General features: G+C 36.3%; 1 protein-coding gene across 1 annotated transcript in view; it reads right to left on the bottom strand.

The window, feature by feature from the left end:
- The window catches only part of ITFG1 (integrin alpha FG-GAP repeat containing 1), a 285,005-nt gene that overhangs the window by 192,062 nt on the left and 72,382 nt on the right, over positions 1-20,561 (bottom strand). The window contains exon 8 of the mRNA XM_040253601.1: positions 15,989-16,070. Coding sequence (XP_040109535.1) covers positions 15,989-16,070 — 82 coding nt within the window. The remainder of the gene's footprint in view (positions 1-15,988; positions 16,071-20,561) is intronic.

Genomic DNA, 20,561 nt, shown 5'->3' with positions numbered 1-20,561 from the left:
GAGCCACAGTCAGCTCTTGGTCTTGTTTTTGTTGAATGTATAGAGCTTCTCCATCTTCGGCTGCAAAGGATACAATCAAGCAAAGAATACAATCAATCTGATTCTGGTATTGACCATCTGGTGCTGTCCATGTGTAGAGCTGTCTCTTGTGTTGCTGGAAGAGAGTGTTTACTATGAACAGTGTGTTCTCCTGGCAAACTGTTAGCCTATGCCCTGCTTCATTTTGTACTCCAAGAGCAAACTTACCTGTTACTCCTGGTATCTCCTTTCTGCTTTTGCATTCCAGTCCCCTATGATGAAACGGACATCTTTTTTTGTTGTTAGTTCTAGAAGGTCTTGTAGGTCATCATATAACTGTTCAACTTCAACTTCTTTGGCATTAGTGGTTGGGGCACAGACTTGGATTACTGTGATATTGAAAGGTTTGCCTTGGAAATGAACAGAGATCGCTCTGTCATTTTTGAGATGGCACCCAAGTACTGTATTTCGGACTGTTTTGTTTACTATGAGGGCTATTCCATTTCTTCTAAGGGATTCTTGCCCACAGTAGTAGATATAACAGTCATCTGAATTAATTCACCCATTCAGGTTCATTTTAGTTCACTGATTCCTCAAATGTCGATGTTCACTTTTGCCATCTCCTGTTTGACTTCTTTAAATTTACCTTGATTCATGGACCTAACATTCCTGGTTCCTATGCAATATTGTTCTTTATAGCATCAGACTTTACTTCCATCACCAGTCACATCCACAACTGGGTGCTGTTTTCACTCTGGCTCTGTGTTTTTATTCTTTCTGGAGTTATTTCTCCACTCTTCTCCAGAGCATACTGCGCACCTACCAACCTGGGGAGTTCATCTTTCAGTATCATATATTTTTGCCTTTTCATACGGTTCATGGGGTTCTCAAGGCAAGAATACTGAATTCTCAAAGTAAGAATACTGAAGAACACAGAAAACTAACTAAACTGATCACATGAACCATAGCCTGTTTAACTCAATGAAACTATGAGCCATGCTGCGTAGGACCACCTAAGATGGACTGGTCATGGTGGAAAGTTCTGAGAAAACACAGTCCACTGTAGAAGGGAATGGCAAACCACTTCAGTATTCTTGCCTTGAGAACCCCATGAACCGTACGAAAAGGCAAAAAGATATGACACTGAAAGACGAACTCTCCAGGTTGGCAGAGGCCTAATATGCTACCGGAGAAGAGTGGAGAAATAACTCCAGAAATAATGAAATCTTGTTAGAGATAAGTAACAAGAAACCAGATCCAAAATGGCCTAGGTACCACAGCAAAGACTGGACCTTATCATAATGATACAGAGAGCTATTTATTAAAGGCTTTTAGTGTTTCAGATTCATTTTGTGTAGAAGCAGCACTACAGAGTGAAGAATGGTTTGGAGAGGTACAAGAATGGAGTTAGGTCAGTAATCTCACAGTAAGGTAGGAGAGAGAGTGTTAAAGAAATAATCGTGAGGTAAGACAGTTTTAAGAGATATGAAGGAGGTTAAAACTCCATGAGTTTTAGTGGTTTGAAGAGTATAAGGCAGTGTAGAGGAAGAAGTTGAGATAGATGTACTGGAAGTGGCAGAGTAGAAAGAAGAAAGGCTCTACAGGAAGATTTTGAATCACTCTTTCATCTTTTAAAGAATATATTGAATAAAGAAGATATTAAACTATAAGTAAATGGTCTAAAACGTTATTATTGTTGGAGCTCAAATTTATTCAGCAGGTAATGCCAAGGTACTAAAGCACCTACAATAACATTTTGTTTACCACAACCTAGTGATAACCTCACAGTACACATAAGGCAATAGTTGGTCAAAGAATTTCAATGACTTGCCCAGAACTGAAATTTGAATCTAGATCTATGTGGATCTAAAGCCTAAGACAAATCTTCAGTAGCAAAAGGGTACTAATTGCTATAAACAGTGCAACAGATTTAAAGTAAAAAATATACTTACTCTATAAGCCCTCAACCACTTTTACTGGTGGTTGATTTCAAACAGTGAGGTTCTTTTTAAATCATCTATTACATTCCTTTCTCTGCTGCCTTAACTTTTCATCATGAAATATGCCACTTTTAAAACTAGCAGCTTATTTTGAGAAGATTATAAGATGTATGAGACGCAGGAGACTTAACTGACATCTCTAACACATCCCAGATATAAGCAGATCTTTCAAATAAAGACTGCTACTTCAAACAAAGGAGAATAGAAAAAGAAATCTGTATGAGGCCAAAAAAAATCTTGATTTAAAAAATATGAATTAGGATATGACATAAAGAATGTTTATACCTGTATTAGTGAATGTTTAAGAAAGAATTTGTTCACACAAATTTATAGAGATCCTGGTTTCAAATGATGAGTCACAATTTGGAAGTGAGCCAGAGTTCTAAAAACTGACTGAAAATACAAATATGTGGCTGCAAAACTGCAAACATCTAGGGTAGGGAGAAAAATCAAAATCAGAGAAATCAAGGAACTTATTTCTAGGAAATGATCTCCCACATGTTCTCAGAACTCAACAGCAGAATGACTTCATCTGAATAAACTATAAGTTTATCATAGTTGATAAAGAAATATTCTGAAGAGCTGTCTTAATACAAGAGATATTTTTACATAGTGAATTCTATATCAAAATCACCAATGCCTGGTTTTATTATTTTCTGGAATCCACAACATTATATATTTTATAAGATATATATATATACATATATATATATAGATATATACATATATATAGATACACACACACATATATAAAACCGAATTTTTGAGATGGATAATCACAAAATGTCAGACAGTATAAAAATTCTAAAAGTAATAAGGGAAAAGCCATCTTGCCGGGAACAGAAGGAAAAAATTCACTATCAACATGATATATGGTTTTAAAAACCAAAACAGGGCTTACCAAGAGGTCACTGTTGGAGAACATCAACAAAGGATGCTCACCCATTTTAAGAACTAACGCAGAAGGAGTGTCTCACAGTTTGTGAGACAGAGCCGAAGATCACATTCCAGCTCTACTACTTCTTAGTTTTGTCCTCTTAGGCAAGGTTCTTAACATCTGAACCACTATTACCACATATGTATATCAAGGATAAATAATTTGCTCACCTCAGCGAGTTTTGGGAAGATTAACTGAGATGAAGGTAAAACACACAAAGTGTAAAAGAGTTCCTGCCAAATATAAGAAACTGTTCAGTATTATGAAAAAGAAGTAAACAAATATTTGAAAAGTATTAACTACTAAATCCTTAATGTCATTGATTAACAAAACTTTGAAACTTTTCTATTGATTAAATTAACTAAGAATACATTAGTTATTTGGAGTATAATTATAGGCAGGGGCAAGTTAGGTACAGACAATGTCCATTTGTCTGTTAGTACAACAGAAATAAAAGGGTACTGACTTGCTATCACGGAACAGAATAGAAAAACTGATTACTTTGTGAGACTCATTAAGGGAATGGATTGCTCTGGACAAGGAATAAGTAGCAAACGGTACTCTTATCCATCTCTCCACCACATATTGATCCATTCAACCCATCACTCAATTCTTTAGAGGGTGAAGGTTAAGCACAGAGAGCTGTATACTTACCTATATCCAAGATTTACATCTCTGCTTTTGCTTATCTATGGATGAGGTATTTACACAGAATGAAAATGCAGAGATGTAAAGAAAATAAGGTTGAAATGGAAACCTGGGTTACTTGAAAATGTCGTAGGACATTTAGAAAGGGGATCTTCACAATTTATTCTCAGGCTCTGAGAGTATATTACTCTATACTGCTCTGATTGGGGGAATTCCCCTCAGGTGTAAGGTATCAGAAAGGAATAAATTTCACTATTAGTCTTTCCCAGGCTGTATGTAACAGGAAGGTCTAAGAATCAGAAAGATCATACAATAACCATTTCCTCAATACTGGGCAATCAACCAACAAAGAGATAAATGCATGATGAAGTGCATAGATCAGTTACATGGATTGTTCCAGTTATCAGAGATCCATTCTATTAATTAGGGCAGGCTTAGAGAGACAACCGTCCCAATTAGCTTAAATTTAAAAAAAAAGAAAAAAAAAAACCCTGCTAAATTATAGAACAGTAATGTGATAATGTAAAATATAACACTAATTACAGACTCTTTAAGTGCTTTAAATTTAATTTTCAAAGAAATAATTATATACTCATAATCCATGCACCTTTTAAAAATTAAAAGAATATATAACTTTGAGAATTTAGTAAGTCAGAAAGATAGCTGTACCAAAAAAAAACAAACAAACCCAAAACCCCCTTACCTAGAAAGGCAAGAATCTATCATATAAAATTTAAACAAAAAAAACTTCATGGACTCGGAGTCCTAGTTTTTCCTCATATTTGTAATCTTAAATAAAAGGAGTACAGCGTAGTCTGCTTTGAATACTGAGTATGTATAAAATCAAGACTCAGAAGTAGCAACTTTACAATTTGTATATAAATTACCATTTCCAATCAAAAGGCATTCAAAATATTTATCAAAATCACATCTGGCATCTGTGACTCACAATGATAGATGTCTTATAGTCTTTGCTAGAAATAAAACTCAGGGACTAATCAATTTTGCTATGGCAACCACTGCAATGCAATAGCCACAGTGACGTGGAATGAAAAGGAAACACTAATGAACTAGATGCACACTAGAAGAGTATTCTAAGAATGCCTATTTACTTCCTGTGTCATATGGCAATGTGTGCACAGAAAATATTTCAGATTTATCAAAATTTACAATAGTATTGTCTTTCTTTGGTGAAATAGGGGTAGGTCATGCTGCCAGGTTAGAGAGAACTACTTAAATTGGTTGCCTTTACTCTGATCATGTCAGAACAAATTGACACTATGAAGATTCAATGTAATATTCAGAAACTGCAAATACAATGGTCTCTTTAAATGTTAAATAATATAAACAAAACAGTACAGGTAATGTATGTTGTCAGCATTCAGGAATTAGAAAAATGGAAATACAAAAATTGAGAATTAAAATTTACAAGGACCTAGGAAGTCTCCTACTGAAATCAACATCCATCTGTTTTAGAGATTTAGAACAATTTTTAATTCAATCACTTAACTTTAATCAGAATGAGCCAAAGTAATGTTAGCTCTGTCCTCATCATGTGAATGACACTAAAAAGTCGGCTTAGGATTATGGCTGAAGATATTTAAGACATGTCTTAAATTTGGGATCAATTATTAAAAACCAAATGGTGAAATAAATTAAGATATTTAAAAAATTAAGTTACATGTTCAAAATTATTCATTGAGTGTTTACAATGTAACTAGAACTGTTCCAAGGCAAGAGATATAACAGTGAACAAAACACACCAATGGAGTATATAAATAAAAGCAGATGTGACGTCAGATCCGTGATATGTCAGATAGTGATAAATGCAATGGAAAAAGTAAAGAGGGAAAGGGGTCAGGAGTGTCAGAGCAGGGGTTACAAATTTAAATAGAGTGGTCAGGGAAGGTCTGGAGAAGGTGACATTTAAGCGGGACTAGAAGGTGGTAAGGGAGTTGAGCCAAGAGGAATATTCAGAGAAAGAGCATTTCATGCAAAGGAAAAAGCCCGTAGGGGGAAACTGTGCCTGGCCTGCTTGAGGAACATCAAAGCAGCCACTCACTGTGGCTGGAATAAGTAACAGTTTTAGTTTTAGGAAGGTGGGATACTCTGGGAAGGTACTCCTTTATCCATTATCCACCTTCTAAAAGGTATTTAAACAAGGACATACTGATATCCAACTCTGTGTCTCTTCACAGCTAGTATCTCCCACATGTATAACATTCTAGTGTCTAACAGACATCACAAACTTATGTCCAAAATACTGCTTGATTAATTACATGTCCTATTAAGTTCCCTTGAAGCTCCCAATTATATCTAGAATAAAACCCAAATTTCCTACCTTGGTTCTCAGTTCCCTAAAGACCTGGCCAAGTGCCTTTCTTCTTTTTGTACCTTGAACATACATTTAGGTGTTACCTCTGTAACATTCTTCCAAGGTCTCCGAACTCGAAGGTCAAATATGACCTCCAATCAGCTATAGAAAATAGGCCGCCTCAGTTTCTCTTACACTACTTTTATCTGTTCAAAATTCTTTTTAACACTTTATAAAAATACTAACTTCTTATTGTTTTTCCTTCTTCAACAGAATTTAAACTTCATGAAATCAAGGTTTTTATATGCTTCATTTATGGCTACATGCCAAGCATCTAGAATAGTCTAAAGAGTAGGCACTCAAAAAAAGGTATTTCTGAATTGGTTAACACCTTGTACATCTTCCAGCACAAAACAGGAAAAAAGCTGAATGGAAGAAAAACTGATTCCTACACAGTTTTAAAGAACAGAATCAACTATTTGACTGAGCTGATATGTCTGTACCATAAAAGTAAAGGTATTCTATGAATTATATTTCAAATTCCTTGAATCCAGCACTTACATCTAGTTATCCATATTTCATATATTGAAGTATATTGTATTTATATCTACTTGATAATTTCTGCCTGGTGATGAAGATTCTATAGTACATTTAAGAGGGAAAATCTGAAACTACTTTTATTGATAAATGTCAGCAGGAATTCAGGGTCCCTTTTAGTGAAAAAATAAATAAGGCTAAAGAGCAGCCAATTTTCAACTATAGAAAACAAAAAACAAAAGTTCATTATTAAGTCTTCAGAATGAAAAGTAGTCTTAAATAACTCAAAAAATGAAATCAAGCCTAGAAAGCACAACACCTAGAACTTTACCCTATACAACCTCTTTTGTAATAAAGTCATGCGTTTCTTTGAAGGCATTTGATTTTTAAAATACCTGTGTAAAATAGATTATGAGTGGGGCACTTTAACAACTGCTTATACCAAAGGATAGACAAAAAATTAATATGGAAACACAAGCCTTAATTGACACATTAGACCAGATAGACTTGATAAGTATGGGACATTCCATCCGAAAGCAGCAGAATACACTTCCCTCTCAAGTGCACACAAAACATTCTCCAGGATAGATCAGATCTTGGGTCACTAATGAAGTCACAGTAAATTTAAGAAAACTGAAATCATTTCAAGCATCCCTTCTGACAACAGCGCTATTGGATTAGAAATCGATTACTGGTGGCCTCATAGAATGAGTTAGGGTTAGAAGACATACAGATGTCTAACAAACACATGAAAAGATACTCAACATCACGCATTATCAGAGACATGCCAATCAAAACCACAATGAGGTACCATTTCACGCCAGTCAGAATGGCTGCTATCCAAAAGTCTACAAGCAATAAATGCTGGAGATGGTGTGGAGAAAAGGGAACCCTCTTACATTGTTGGTGTAATGCAAACTAGTACAGCCACTATGGAGAACAGTGTGGAGATTTCTTAAAAAAGTGGAAATACAACTGCCATATAACCCAGCAATCCCACTGCTGGGCACACACACCAAAGAAACCAGAATGGAAAGAGACACATGTACCCCAGTGTTCATCACAGCACTGTTTATAATAGCCAGGACATGGAAGCAACCTAGATGTCCATCAACAGATGAATGGATAAGAAAGCTGTGGTACATATACACAATGAAGTATTACTCAGCCATTAAAAAGAATACATTTGAATCAGTTCTAATGAGGTGGATGAAACTGGAGCCTATTATACAGAGTGAAGTAAGCCAGAAAGAAAAACACCAATACAGTATAATAACGCATATATATGGAATTTAGAAAGATGGTAATGATAACCTTGTATGTGAGACAGCAAAAGAGACACAGATGTATAGAACAGACTTTTGGACTCTGTGGGAGAGGGAGAGGGTGGGATGATTTGGGAGAATGGCATTGAAACATGTATATTATCACATGTGAAACAAATTGCCAGTCCAGGGGTTCGATGCATAATACAGGGTGCTCAGGGCTGGTACACTAGGATGACCCAGAGGGATGGGATAGGGAGGGAGGTGGGAGGGGGTTCAGGATGGGGAACACATGTACACCCGTGGCAGATTCATGTCAATGTATGGCAAAACCAGTAAAATATTGTAAAGTAAAAAAAAAAAGAAGAAGAAAAGAAATCAATTACTGGAAAAAAAACTGTAAAAAAGAAGAAACACAAGCAGGCTAAACAGTAAGTTACTAAACAAACAATGGATCACTGAATAAATCGAACAGGAAATTATAAAATACCTAGAGACACATGATAATGAAAACACAATGATCTAGAACCTATGGGATGCAGCAAAAGCAATTCTAAAAGGGAAGTTTATGTAAATACAATCTTACACCAAGAAAAATCTCAAATAAAGAACCTAACCTTACACCTAAAGCAACTAGAGAGAGAAAAAACAAAACCCAGTGTTAGTAGCTAGAAAGCAATAAAGATCAGGGCAGAAATAAAAGGCAGGCACAAAGACCAAGAAAACAACAGAAAAGATCAATGAAAATAAAAGCTGGCTCTTTGAGAAGATAAAATTGATAGACCTTTATCCAGATTCATCAAGAAAAACAGGGAGAGGGTTCAAATCAATAAAATCAGAAAAAAAAAAAAGAATAAGTTAACATGGACAACAACAATACGCAAAGGATCATAAGAGACTACTACAAGCAACTATATGCCAATAAAATGGACAATTTGGAAGAAATGGACAAATTCTTAGAAGGGTACAAACTCTCAAGATTTAACCAGGAAATAATAGAAAATATGAACAGAACAATCACAAGCACTGAAACTGAAACTATGACTATAAAACTCCCAACAAGCAAAAGTCCAGAAGCAGAAGGCTTCACAGGTGAATTCTATCAAAGATTTTGAGAAGAATTAACACCTATCCTTCTCCAACTATTTCCAAACAATTACAGAGGAAGGAAGACTCCCAAACTCATTCTATGAGATTAACATCAGCCTAATACGAAAACCAAAGATACTACAAAAGACAGAAATTTCAGGCCAGAATCACTGATAACATAGATGCAGAAATTCTCAACAGAATACCAGTGATCTGAATCTAATAATACATTAAAAATATCATACACCATGATCAAGTGAGATCCCAGGGATACAAAGGATCTTTAATATCTGCAAATCAATGTTATACATCATATTAACAAATGAAGAATAAAAACTATTATGATTATCTCAGTAGATGCAGAAAAAGCTTTCAACAAAATTCAACACCTATTTATGATAGAAACTCTCCAGAAAGTGGGCATAGAGGGAACCTACCTCAACATGATAAAGGCCGTACACAACAAACCCAGCAAACATTATACTCAATGGTGAAAAACAGAAAGTACTTCCTCTCAGATCAGAAACAAGGCAAGAATGTTCACTCTCATTACTACTGTTCAGCGTAGATTCGGAAGGCATGGCAAATCCATGGTCATCAGAGAAAGAAACCACAAGATTCCAAATTGGAAAAGAAGACGTAAAACTGTCAGTATGCAGATGACATGCTACTATACACAGAAAATCCTAAAAATCCTAAAGATGCTATCAGAAAACTATTAGAGCTCATCAAGAATTGGGTAAAGTTGCTGAATACAAAATTAATATATTGAAACCTTTTGCATTTCTATACATAAACAACAAAAGAAAGAGAAATTAAAGTAAACAACAAAAGAAAGAGAAATTAAAGAAACAATCTCATTTACCATCACATCAGAAATAATAAAATGCCTAGGTTTCCCTGGTGGCTCAGACCATAAAGAATCTGCCCACAGTGTGGGAGAACTGGGTTCAGTCCCTAGGTTGGGAAGATCCCCTGGAGATGGGAATGGCTACCCACTCCATATACTTGCTTGGAGAATTCCATGGACAGAGGAGCCTGGCGGGCCACAGCCCATGGGTTCAGAGTTGGACACGAATAAGCGACTAACACCTTATGGTTAATTTGGAGTTAAAACTCTGAATTTATATCAAGCAGCATAAAAACTTCATAAAATAATCTTGATTGTGGGGTTTTGCTCTCTTTCTCCTTTACTTTAGTATATGTTGTTCATTATTTACTAGATTAGGCAACTGGGATACTCAATTGAATAAGATTTGGTTTCAATCATACATGACACAATTTAAGGGGTTCAATACTTTCCAATATGTTACCCTCATAGATGACAAAGTTTTCTGTTTTCATTAACTTCTTTATTATTTTTAGGATTATTTAGGCCTGATTGATATTTCCCAGGCTTTGTCAACATGCCAGTATTCTTCCCTCACTTGAAGAATAAAGTGTGATCCCTTTATGATAACCCAGTACACAAGAGTTAGATTTGGATATATAAATCCATGTATACTGTGAAATTTAAAATATGATTCAATATATAGGAAATTCTGACATTCTGTTAGTTTCTGTTTCCCCTTCAGTTTTATAGCTTTTCATTGATTTCTATTACATTTGGCAGTGCATACAAAATTAATGTTTTCTCTAAATCTGGTTGTATGTAATATTTTGATAGAAAAAGTAACCCTTACTTTTCTTGACTTTTTTGTCCTATGTAGTTTAGTAAAGAACTATTACCTTATCTGTTGAAATTCTAGACTTTGATATTCTGAGTGTACCTAGAAAAACATTTAACTTTAACATACAGTTTAAAAGGGTGATATAATAGTTTGACACAAAACATGTTTGCTAGAAGATGACCGATTAACTATTAGTAGAGGCATTTATGGATTGCAGATATCCCAAGCGTGAGGCCAGGGCCCAGCTAGTAACTAGCAGCAGCAACTATTTATTGGCTGATTTTTATGACTCAAGAACTGCTAAATAGCTCTATAAATGACAGCTTTTGGGCATCACACTTTAAATATCATCAAAACTTTTTGACCACCTTTTAGTGATCCTTTTACTTCCTCCTTATTCCTGTAAAACTCTATTCATACTGTCTTTCTTGGAGGACTCATTCAGGTCTTGGAGGATTTTTAGACTTACTTTGGTTGTATTACTGAACTTATGTTTCATAAATGTTTCTTTCAGCTTTGCTATCTTACTAGCATTATTAATGACTTTAAAGTACCTTAATAGCTAGTTTACTCTCCTGTTTACCTGCCTCTGTGAAGAATAGTAGAGAATATAATGATTCTTTTAGTGATTCAGAGGCATTATTTTTTTTTTTTACTCCTTCTAGTGTCAAACCCATCTCTACATTTACCAGTTCTTTCTTTGTAAAATTTCTCACATCTGTCCCTCCAATCACTGATGCAGTTAGCTCATGCTTGTAACACCTCATCCCCAAGCTGTCTCTTGACTGGTTTTCATTCCAAGAAAGTCCAGTATTTTAAAACTGTTTAAATCTACCTCTCTTTTGATATAATAATCTCAGGTATCTCAGAGATCCTAATGATCTTCCCTGAATTCCTATTCCATGTCCTAGAAGTATTTCCTTCTGTATATCTCATCATAGCAGAAGATTTTAACTTTACTTTCTAAAGTTTTTAAATAAAGGTACAGTTGGCTGTACAGATCCATGGGTTCTGCATCCATTCAACCAACTGCAGAAGCTACAGTAATGGAGGTCTGACTGTATTATGAATGTAATTTTCTACAGTATAAGGGACTTGAATATCTTTGGATTTGGCTATCTGGCAGTAGTTGTGGGGAACTGGCGGTAGTGGGGTGGTCTTAGAACCAATTCCCCATGGATACTTAGGGACACTATACTTACAAAGCTGTAGGAGTTAAAGACTGCAAGAAAATACATAACCTTCTCTGAAGGAGTTGTTCATGCAACTAAGAGGACAGAGTCAATTATATATGAAGTTAGAGGAAGTATGATAACAAAATCTAAATACTTTAAGTACATACCTTGGTTTCTTTCTTGGTATAGTTGACTATTATCCTTCCATAATTTACTTTTTCATTATTAAATTAATCTAACCACACAAAAGAAAATTTGGAAAACAGCTAATAAGATAACCTATTATCCTACTTCTAACACAACCATTATTATTATTTTGATATATTCTATACTGATTCCATATTATGATTATTTTAAAAAAATTATGATTTCTTTGGCTGCACAGGGTCTTAATTGCAGAATGCAGCATCTTTTATTGTGGCATGTGGGATCTAGTTCCCAAACCACAGATCAAACCCAGGCCCCTTGCATTGGGAGCCCAGAGTCTTAGCCACTGGACCACCAGGGAAGTACTTAGTTTGATTTTTTTAAGATAATCATATCACACAACATACTTTTCTGCTCTTCCCTCCTAAAAGAATTTGATAATTATTTTTATTGCCTGTGTAAAATTTCATAGTTTTAATTTCTGGGTAAGTATTTCTTTGTATTACAAAGGGAAAAGATAATGTTATCATAAGTATGAATAACTATTTCCTTGTTTTATTTGAAAAAATTCTTGATTTGTTTGATTTCAAACCACCCTCTCTCCATCCCCCCTTTTATTATACCAGCACAGCCTAAACTTAGAGTAGGTTTTTGATATCTTTTAAAAATATTTTATATTGGAAGCTAAAAACTTCACTATAGGTTAAAAAAAATACCCAAAAAACTTTTGTTCCTAGACAACTTAAGGGAGCTGGGAGCCATTTAAAAACTCCTTTCAGTATAGGATTCTTCCTGTGAGCTATATCATTTATTTAAGCATGTGCTTTTTTTTCTTTCCTATGAAATGGCAAATTTCTGATATCTTGCTGCCTTTTTGGCTGTCAATCATTTTCCTTGCACCTTGGTTCAAAAGGAGTGGGAGGGGTAGAGGATGGAGGACAGGATGCAAATCACGGACATAATCAAATGTATAGGAAAGTGCCTATTTTTATATATTAGTGTTCATAACCTTATTCAGTGCCATCTGTTTGGAGTCAAAAGTAGTCTTGTTTTTGGTAATATCCAGCTAAATATATTTCAAGTTTTAAAAAGAAAGCATGGGCTATTTATTTAAAATTTACTGATATATTTAAAAGTTTACTGATATACTACATAAAGCTATGAAAAACAGGGGAGAAAGTTGTATTTAGTTAATTATATCCTATATTCTGCACATTGAAACACTACAAACAGGTAAATGTCTATGTTTATCATTAGTACAATTAAAAAAAAATCTTTAAAGTTACTTGAAACTTTGTTATAGGCAAAGCACTTCATCATATAAAACATACAGTCAGAAAATAAATATCTGTGATTTGGAGGATCCTAACCACAGGTTAAGGGAGGTCTATTTGTCTTCTGAGAATTACATAGTGCATATAAACTTTTTTCCCTCGAGAAACTTGTCATTAATCCAGCTAATCAAGTCCACGAGCAAAATAAAAGAAAAATGCATGTATCCTATCACTTGACTATTTGCATTAAAGATAATAAATCAGGCCCCAGAAATCTGCTCAAAAGCAAAGTAATGTTCAATGTAATAAAAGTAAAATACAGTACAAAAGAAAGATTCATGTTGAAATTTTCATCAAGTAACACTATCAAACCTGCTTTAATTGCCATGGGACACATTTCTATGACACTAAACAATGAGTTGATTTAGTCAGCTGAGCAAAAAGCAGCAACAACCCTAAGACCAAACATGTCCAATAAAAAGACTCAGATTATACAAAAATTTTCTGTGTATTTATTGTGGGCCTGACATTGTGCTTAACTCACATTATGTTATTCACAGTAGCCTCATGAGGTGATTATAATCATTTTTATTTTATAAATAAAGAAACTGAAGCCTTTCTAGGTAGGAAGGTGTCACTTGCATTTTGAGAAACAGGCTGAGGTGTCTGTTTGTAGAATGAAGGAAAAACAGGATGGGAGTGAGCTGTGGATTCTTAGCAGTGGCTATCTAGACCACTTTTTCATCTAACACTAAAATCTTTTTGATAATAACCTTGACAAATTATGGAAGAGTCACATATGTTTTGGAAGTTCTAAACCTGATGTATTGTGTAGACTCTTATGGAATATAGGGATTTATAACAAAAATTACTCTTCTTTGGAATTCAGATGTAAATCATAAATGTTTTTTAATATTCAAGTAGTTTCAAGAGGTCAGGTTAAGTTTTTCAATTTTTTTTTCATTGTTTCATAATGTGGATCTACATAAAAATGTTATGATAATTACTAGTTGAGAACGTTCAGTAGATATTCTTGTTTTGCAGGTTACTCCTGCAAAGAGGAGTCCCTTAAATTCAAACTGTAATTTAAACACACGTCATAAATTGTTCTTTATTGTATTGGGTTGGCCACAATAGTCCTTCAGCTTTTTCCATAAGATGGCTCTAGTACTGCTTAGTTATCATTAACTTCATTTGAAACAGTTTTGTTAGATTGTATTGTGACAGTTGTCACATCAGACCGCATTTTAAAAAACATCAGAATTGGTGAATTTTTGTATAGCTACTTTAACATTAAAGATGGAAGAAAACAAGCAACCTTTTTGCTTTATTATTTCAAGAAAGGTAAAAACGAGCTGAAAAGCAAAAAAAAAAAAAAAACCAATTGTGCAGTGTATCGAGGTGTTGTGACTGACTGAACATGTCAAAAGTGGTTTGCACATTTCATGCTAGAGATTTCTCATTGGACAATGAGCCATGGTCTGGTAGACCTGTTGACACTGACAGCAATCAAATAGAGACATTAACTGAGAACAATCAATGTAATACCTCAAGGGAGATAACTGACATACTCAAAATACCCAAATCAAGATTTCCTTGGAGGTCCAATGTTAAGACTCCACATTTCAAAGCAGGGGGGCATGAGTTTGATCCCTGGGTGGGAAACCAGGATCCTGAATGCTGCACAAGGTGCCCCCCCCAAAAAAAATTAATAATAATAATAATCCAAATCAAGCACTGGAAATCTTTTATACCAGCTTGGTTGTGGTTACTGCTTTCATGTTTGAGTTCCATCTAAGTGAAAAAAAAAAAAAACAAAACACTGACCATATTTCTTCATGCAATTCTCTACTTAAATATAACAAACACGTTCTGTTTTTACAACAAACTGTTGATGGGCAATGAAAAGTGGATAGTGTACAATAACAGGAAACAGAATAGATCATGAGGCAAGTGAAAGGAAACACCACCAATCACACAAAAGGCTGGCCTTCATCCAAAGAAGGTGATGCTGTGTATGTGGTGGGATTGGAAGGGAGTCTTCTATTATAAGTTACTTCTGGAAAACCAAACAATTAATTCCAACAAGTACTGCTCCCCATTAGACCAACTGACAGCAGCATTTGAAGAAAAGCATCCAGATTAGTCAACAGAAAACACATATTCCATCAGGATAATGCAAGACTGCATGTTTCTTTGAAGACCCAGCAAAAACTGTTACAGCTTGGCTGGGAAGTTCTGATTCATCTGCTGTACCCACCAGATATTGTACCCTTGGATTTCCATTTATTTCAGTCTTTACAAAATTCTCTTAAAGGAAAAAATTTCAATTCCCTGGAAGACTGTAAAAGGTACTTAGAAGAGTTCTTTGCTCAAAACGTTTTGGGAAAGTGGAATTAGGAAGTTGCTTGAAAAGTGGCAGAAGGTAGTGGAACAAAAAGCTGAATATGCTGTTCAATAAGTTCTTGGTAAAAACAGAAATGTGTTTTTACTTAAAAACTGAAGGAACTTGGCCAACCCAATAGGAAAGACCTGAAAACATGTCACTTATAATACTACGATGTGTGTATGTGTGTGCTCAGTTGCTAAGTTGTGTTCGACTCTTTGCTACCCCATGGACTGTAGCCTGCCAAGCTCCTTTGTCTAAGGGATTTTCCAGGCAAGAATACTGGAGTGGGTTGCCATTTCCTACTCCAGGAGATCTTCCCAACTCTGGGATTCAACCTGAATCTCCTATGTCTCCTGAGTTAGAAAGCAGATTATCACTGTGCCACCTGGGAAGCCCCAATCCTATGATAGGCATCTTTTTTATCTGTAATTGATCTGAAGATACTAAAGTTATTTTTAGATGTAGAGAATTAATATGACTAGGTTAGAGAGATGGGGAGACTTACAAAGACAAAAACAATCTTACCAAAGTCGGCAAATGCTGACTGTCCCACCAACATCATATTTTGAGGTTTTTCAAGAACAGTACTGAGAGAGAAATTTCCATCCTGTTAGAGGCAGAGAGTTATGGATTAGATCATTTTTCAAGTGTGAAACAAAGCATTTTAAAATTTTACTATTGTATTTTACTATTATTTTTTAAACTTTTTATTTTGTATTGGAGTATAGCTGATTGACAATGTTGTGATAGCTTCAGGTGGACAGCAAAGGGACACTGCCATTCATATATGTCCGTTCTCTCCCAAACTCCCCTCCCATCCAGGCTGCCATATAACATTGAGCAGAGTTCCCTAAGCTATACAGTAGGTCCTCTGAAACAAAGTATTTTAATGAAAGCAGGGAAATAAACAATTTAAGACTTTTGTACTCCAAAAAATTATCCCACTTTTTATCATAAAATGAAAGAAACTGCTGTGAGTTGAAGATGCACATCCGGAGATGTGCTTTTCATGCTGCCAGTTCAGGGATGATCTCTCTCTCTCTCTCTTTACTCTCTGTCACTAAGTCAGGTCTGACTCTTTGCGACATTATGGACTGTAGCACACCAGGCCCCGCTGTCCATGGGATTTCCCAGGCAAGCATACTGGAGTGGGTTGCCTTTTCATTCTCTGGGGGATATTCCTGACCCAGGGATTAAACCTGAATCTCCTGCTTGGCATGTGAATTCTTCACCACTGAGCCTTCTGTGAAACCGTCAGGTATGATGTGTGTGTGTTGTGCGCTAAGTCACTTTAGTTGTGTCTGACTTTTTGAGACCCAGAGCCCGCTAAGCTCCTCTGTCCATAGGATTTTCCAGGCAAGGATACCGGGGTGGGTTGCTATTTCTTCTCCAGGGGATATTCCTGACCCAGAGACTGAAAGGCATCTCTTATGTTTCCTGAATTGGAAGGTAGGTTCTTTAACACTAGCACCACTTGGGAAGCCCTCTTTCCTAAATCATCATCATAATTTCAGACAGAATGAGTGTCTTCTACTTTCAAGTACCATGGAAGGTTTTGGGAATATCAGTGAAAGTCGCTCAGTCATGTCCGACTCTTTGCAACCCCATGGACTATACAGTCCATGAAGTTCTCCAGGCTAGAATACTGGAGTAGTCTTTCCCTTCTCCAGGGGATCTTCCTAACCCAGGGATCAAACCCTAGTCTCCTGCATTGCAGGTGGATTTTTTTACCAGCTGAGCCACAAGGGAAGTACAAAGAAGTATATAAAATAGTTTCTACCCTAAAGAGCTAACAGTCCAGTTGGAAGATAAGATAAAAGTCAAGAAAAGAGAATTTTTGAAGGCAACATATAAGTGGTATGAGTAAGTAGGAAAGATGCTATGTTTTACAAATTTCAAGAAAGAACATTCTGTTGGGGGTTAATTAGGTAAAGATATTCAAATGAGATGAGAATTACATTCATCTTCAATGGCTCATTCATACCAACACTATCAGAAAGGGAGCAAAGGAGTACAATAGCTGACATGTCCAACCAGAGGTGGCCAAGCTTAACAAAATAGGAGAACTCCTCAGAGATCTTTTGCTTCAGTTACCCTTACCAAAACAGAATGTCTGGCTTACAAAAATAATATGCATTTCTTTAAATTATTATCTTTCCTTTCTATAATTTTATATTAGAACCTAAGAAAAATAAACCAAAACACTGCATTTAGGTTCTGAGCTCTTAAAGCTCTTCTCTTACCACTGATTTCTCTTTTAACTATTCGATGTGTTAACCCTGGTTCTTACATGCTTCATATAGAAAACTATATATTTTAAAATATTTTAAAAATTTAAAACATTTTTCTCCTTTGTTCCTCTAAAGATACTGCAGATCTGAAAGTTATTTCTGAAGAAATCATCTTCAACATTTTCACAGAGGGGCAATGCTACCCAGAAAGCATTAAGACTAAATGCCTGAGGAACATGAGTAAGTAACGTTTGTCTTGTGACAGGCAGTTTTCCAGCCATTTTAACTCTCCATCATTAACATGCAGAAACATGTTTCTCTTACCATTATTAAAGTATTCTCCCCTTCTTCTCCTGACCCCAATCCCTCCCAGCATCAGAGTCTTTTCCAATGAGTCAACTCTTCATATGAGGTAGCCAAAGTACTGGAGTTTCAGCTTTAGCATCATTCCTCCCAAAGAAATCCCAGGGTTGATCTTCAGAATGGACTGGTTGGATCTCCTTGCAGTCCAAGGGACTCTCAAGAGTCTTCTCCAACACCACAGTTAAAAAGCATCCATTCTTCGGCACTCGGCCTTCTTCACAGTCCAACTCTCACAACCATACATGAGTACTGGAAAAACCATAGCCTTGACTAGACGGACCTTAGTCGGCAAAGTAATGTCTCTGCTTTTGAATATACTATCTAGCTTGGTCATAACTTTTCTTCCAAGGAGTAAGCATCTTTTAATTTCATGGCTGCAGTCACCATCTGCAGTGATTTTGGAGCCTCCAAAAATAAAGTCTGACACTGTTTCCACTGTTTCCCCATCTATTTTCCATGAACTGATGGGACCAGATGCCATGATCTTCGTTTTCTGAATGTTGAGCTTTAAGCCAACTTTTCCACTCTCCACTTTCACGTTCATCAAGAGGCTTTTTAGTTCCTCTTCACTTTCTGCCATAAGGGTGGTGTCATCTGCATATCTGAGTTTATTGATATTTCTCCCAGCAATCTTGATTCCAGCTTGTGTTTCTTCCAGTCCACCGTTTCTCATGATGTACTCTGCACAGAAGTTAAATAAGCAGGGTGACAATATACAGCCTTGATGTGCTCCTTTTTCCTATTTGGAACCAGTCTGTTGTTCCATGTCCAGTTCTAACTGTTGCTTCCTGACCTGCATACAGATTTCTCAAGAGGCAGGTCAGGTGGTCTGGTATTCCCATCTCTTTCACCTAGAGCTGGATATTCTGGAGGGTGAAGTCAAGTGGGCCTTAGGAAGCATTACTATGAACAAAGCTAGTGGAGGTGATAGAATTCCAGCCATTTAAACCCTAATAGATGATGTTGTTAAAGTGCTGCACTTAATATGTCAGCCAACTTGGAAAACTCAGCAGTGGCCAAAGGATTGGAAAAAGTCAATTTTCATTCCAATCTAAAAAAAGAGTAATGTCAAAGAATGCTCAAACTATCGTTTAAGTGCAACCATTTCATGTGCTAGCAAAGTTATGCTCAAAATCCTTCAAGCTAAGCTTCAAGAGCAGGTGAACGGAGAGCTTCTAGATGTACAAGCTGAGTTTCGATGAGGAAAGGAACCAGAGCATTCCCTGAATCATGGAAACAGCAAGGGAATTCCAGAAAAACATCTATTTCTGCTTCATTGACTACATGGAAGCCTTTGACTGTGTGGATCACAACAAACTGTGGAAAATTCTTAAAAGACTAGAGTACCGGACTACCTTACCTGTCTCCTGAGAAACCTGTATGCAGGTGAAGAAGCAACAGTTAGAACCAGATATGGAACAATGGACTGGTTCAAAATTCGGAAAGGAGTAAGACAGGTTGTATATTGTCACCTTGTTTATTTAACTTTGATGCAGGTATTTTTATAATGTCAGTCGTGTGCTTCTGAGCTGCAAATACTTTTTCATGGGCTGCCATTTGAGACTCATCTACTACACTGTGGCCTCTTCTGTACCGTGCTGTTCTTACTGACCTTCACTGTAGTCCTTCAATCCAAAACTGGGCCAACGCATTGTGACAATCATGTCCTTTACATTTTCTTTCACCTAATTAGCTTCTGGAAATGTCTGTGTAATGATTTAAAGGCCCAAGATTTAGAGACAAGATTTCCTAGTTCAAATTCTAGCTCCACTGTTTCTAGGTTTGCAGTCTGAGCAACTTAGTTCTAACGTAAGCATCTGTTTCAGTTCAATTCAGTTCAGACGCTCAATCATGTCCGACTCTGTGACCCCATGAATTGCAGCACGCCAGGCCGCCCTGTCATCACCAAACTCACGTCCATAGAGTCGGTGATGCTATCCAGCCATCTGTCATCCTCTGTTGTCCCCTTCCCCTCCTGCCACCAATCCCTCCAAGCATCAGTCTTTTCCAAAGAGTCAACTCTTCACATGAGGTGGTCAAAGTACTAGAGTTTCAGCTTTAGCATAATTCCTTCCAAAGAACACCCAGGACTGATCTCCTTTAGAATGGACTGGTTGGACCTCCTTGCAGTCTAAGTGACTCTCAAGAGTCTTCTCCAACACCACAGTTCAAAAGCATCAATTCTTTGGCGCTCAGCTTTCTTCACAGCCCAACTCTCACATTCATACATGACTACTAGAAAAACCATAGCCTTGACTAGACGGACCTTTGCTGCCAAAGTAATGTCTCTGCTTTTGAATATGCTATTTAGGTTGGTCATAACTTTCCTTCCAAGGAGTAAGTGTCTTAATTTCATGGCTGCAATCACCATCTGCAGTGATTTTGGAGCCCCCCAAAATAAAGTCTGACACTGTTTTCACTGTTTCCCCATCTATTTCCCATGAACTGATGGGACCAGATGTCTTGATCTTCATTTTCTGAATGTTGAGCTTTAAGCCAACTTT

The sequence above is a fragment of the Oryx dammah genome, unplaced genomic scaffold (genome assembly GCF_014754425.2).
Source record: "Oryx dammah isolate SB20612 unplaced genomic scaffold, SCBI_Odam_1.1 HiC_scaffold_13, whole genome shotgun sequence".
Taxonomy (NCBI): domain Eukaryota; kingdom Metazoa; phylum Chordata; class Mammalia; order Artiodactyla; family Bovidae; genus Oryx; species Oryx dammah.
The sequence above is the reverse complement of the archived record's forward strand: the minus strand, read 5'-3'. Positions and strand labels throughout refer to the sequence as shown.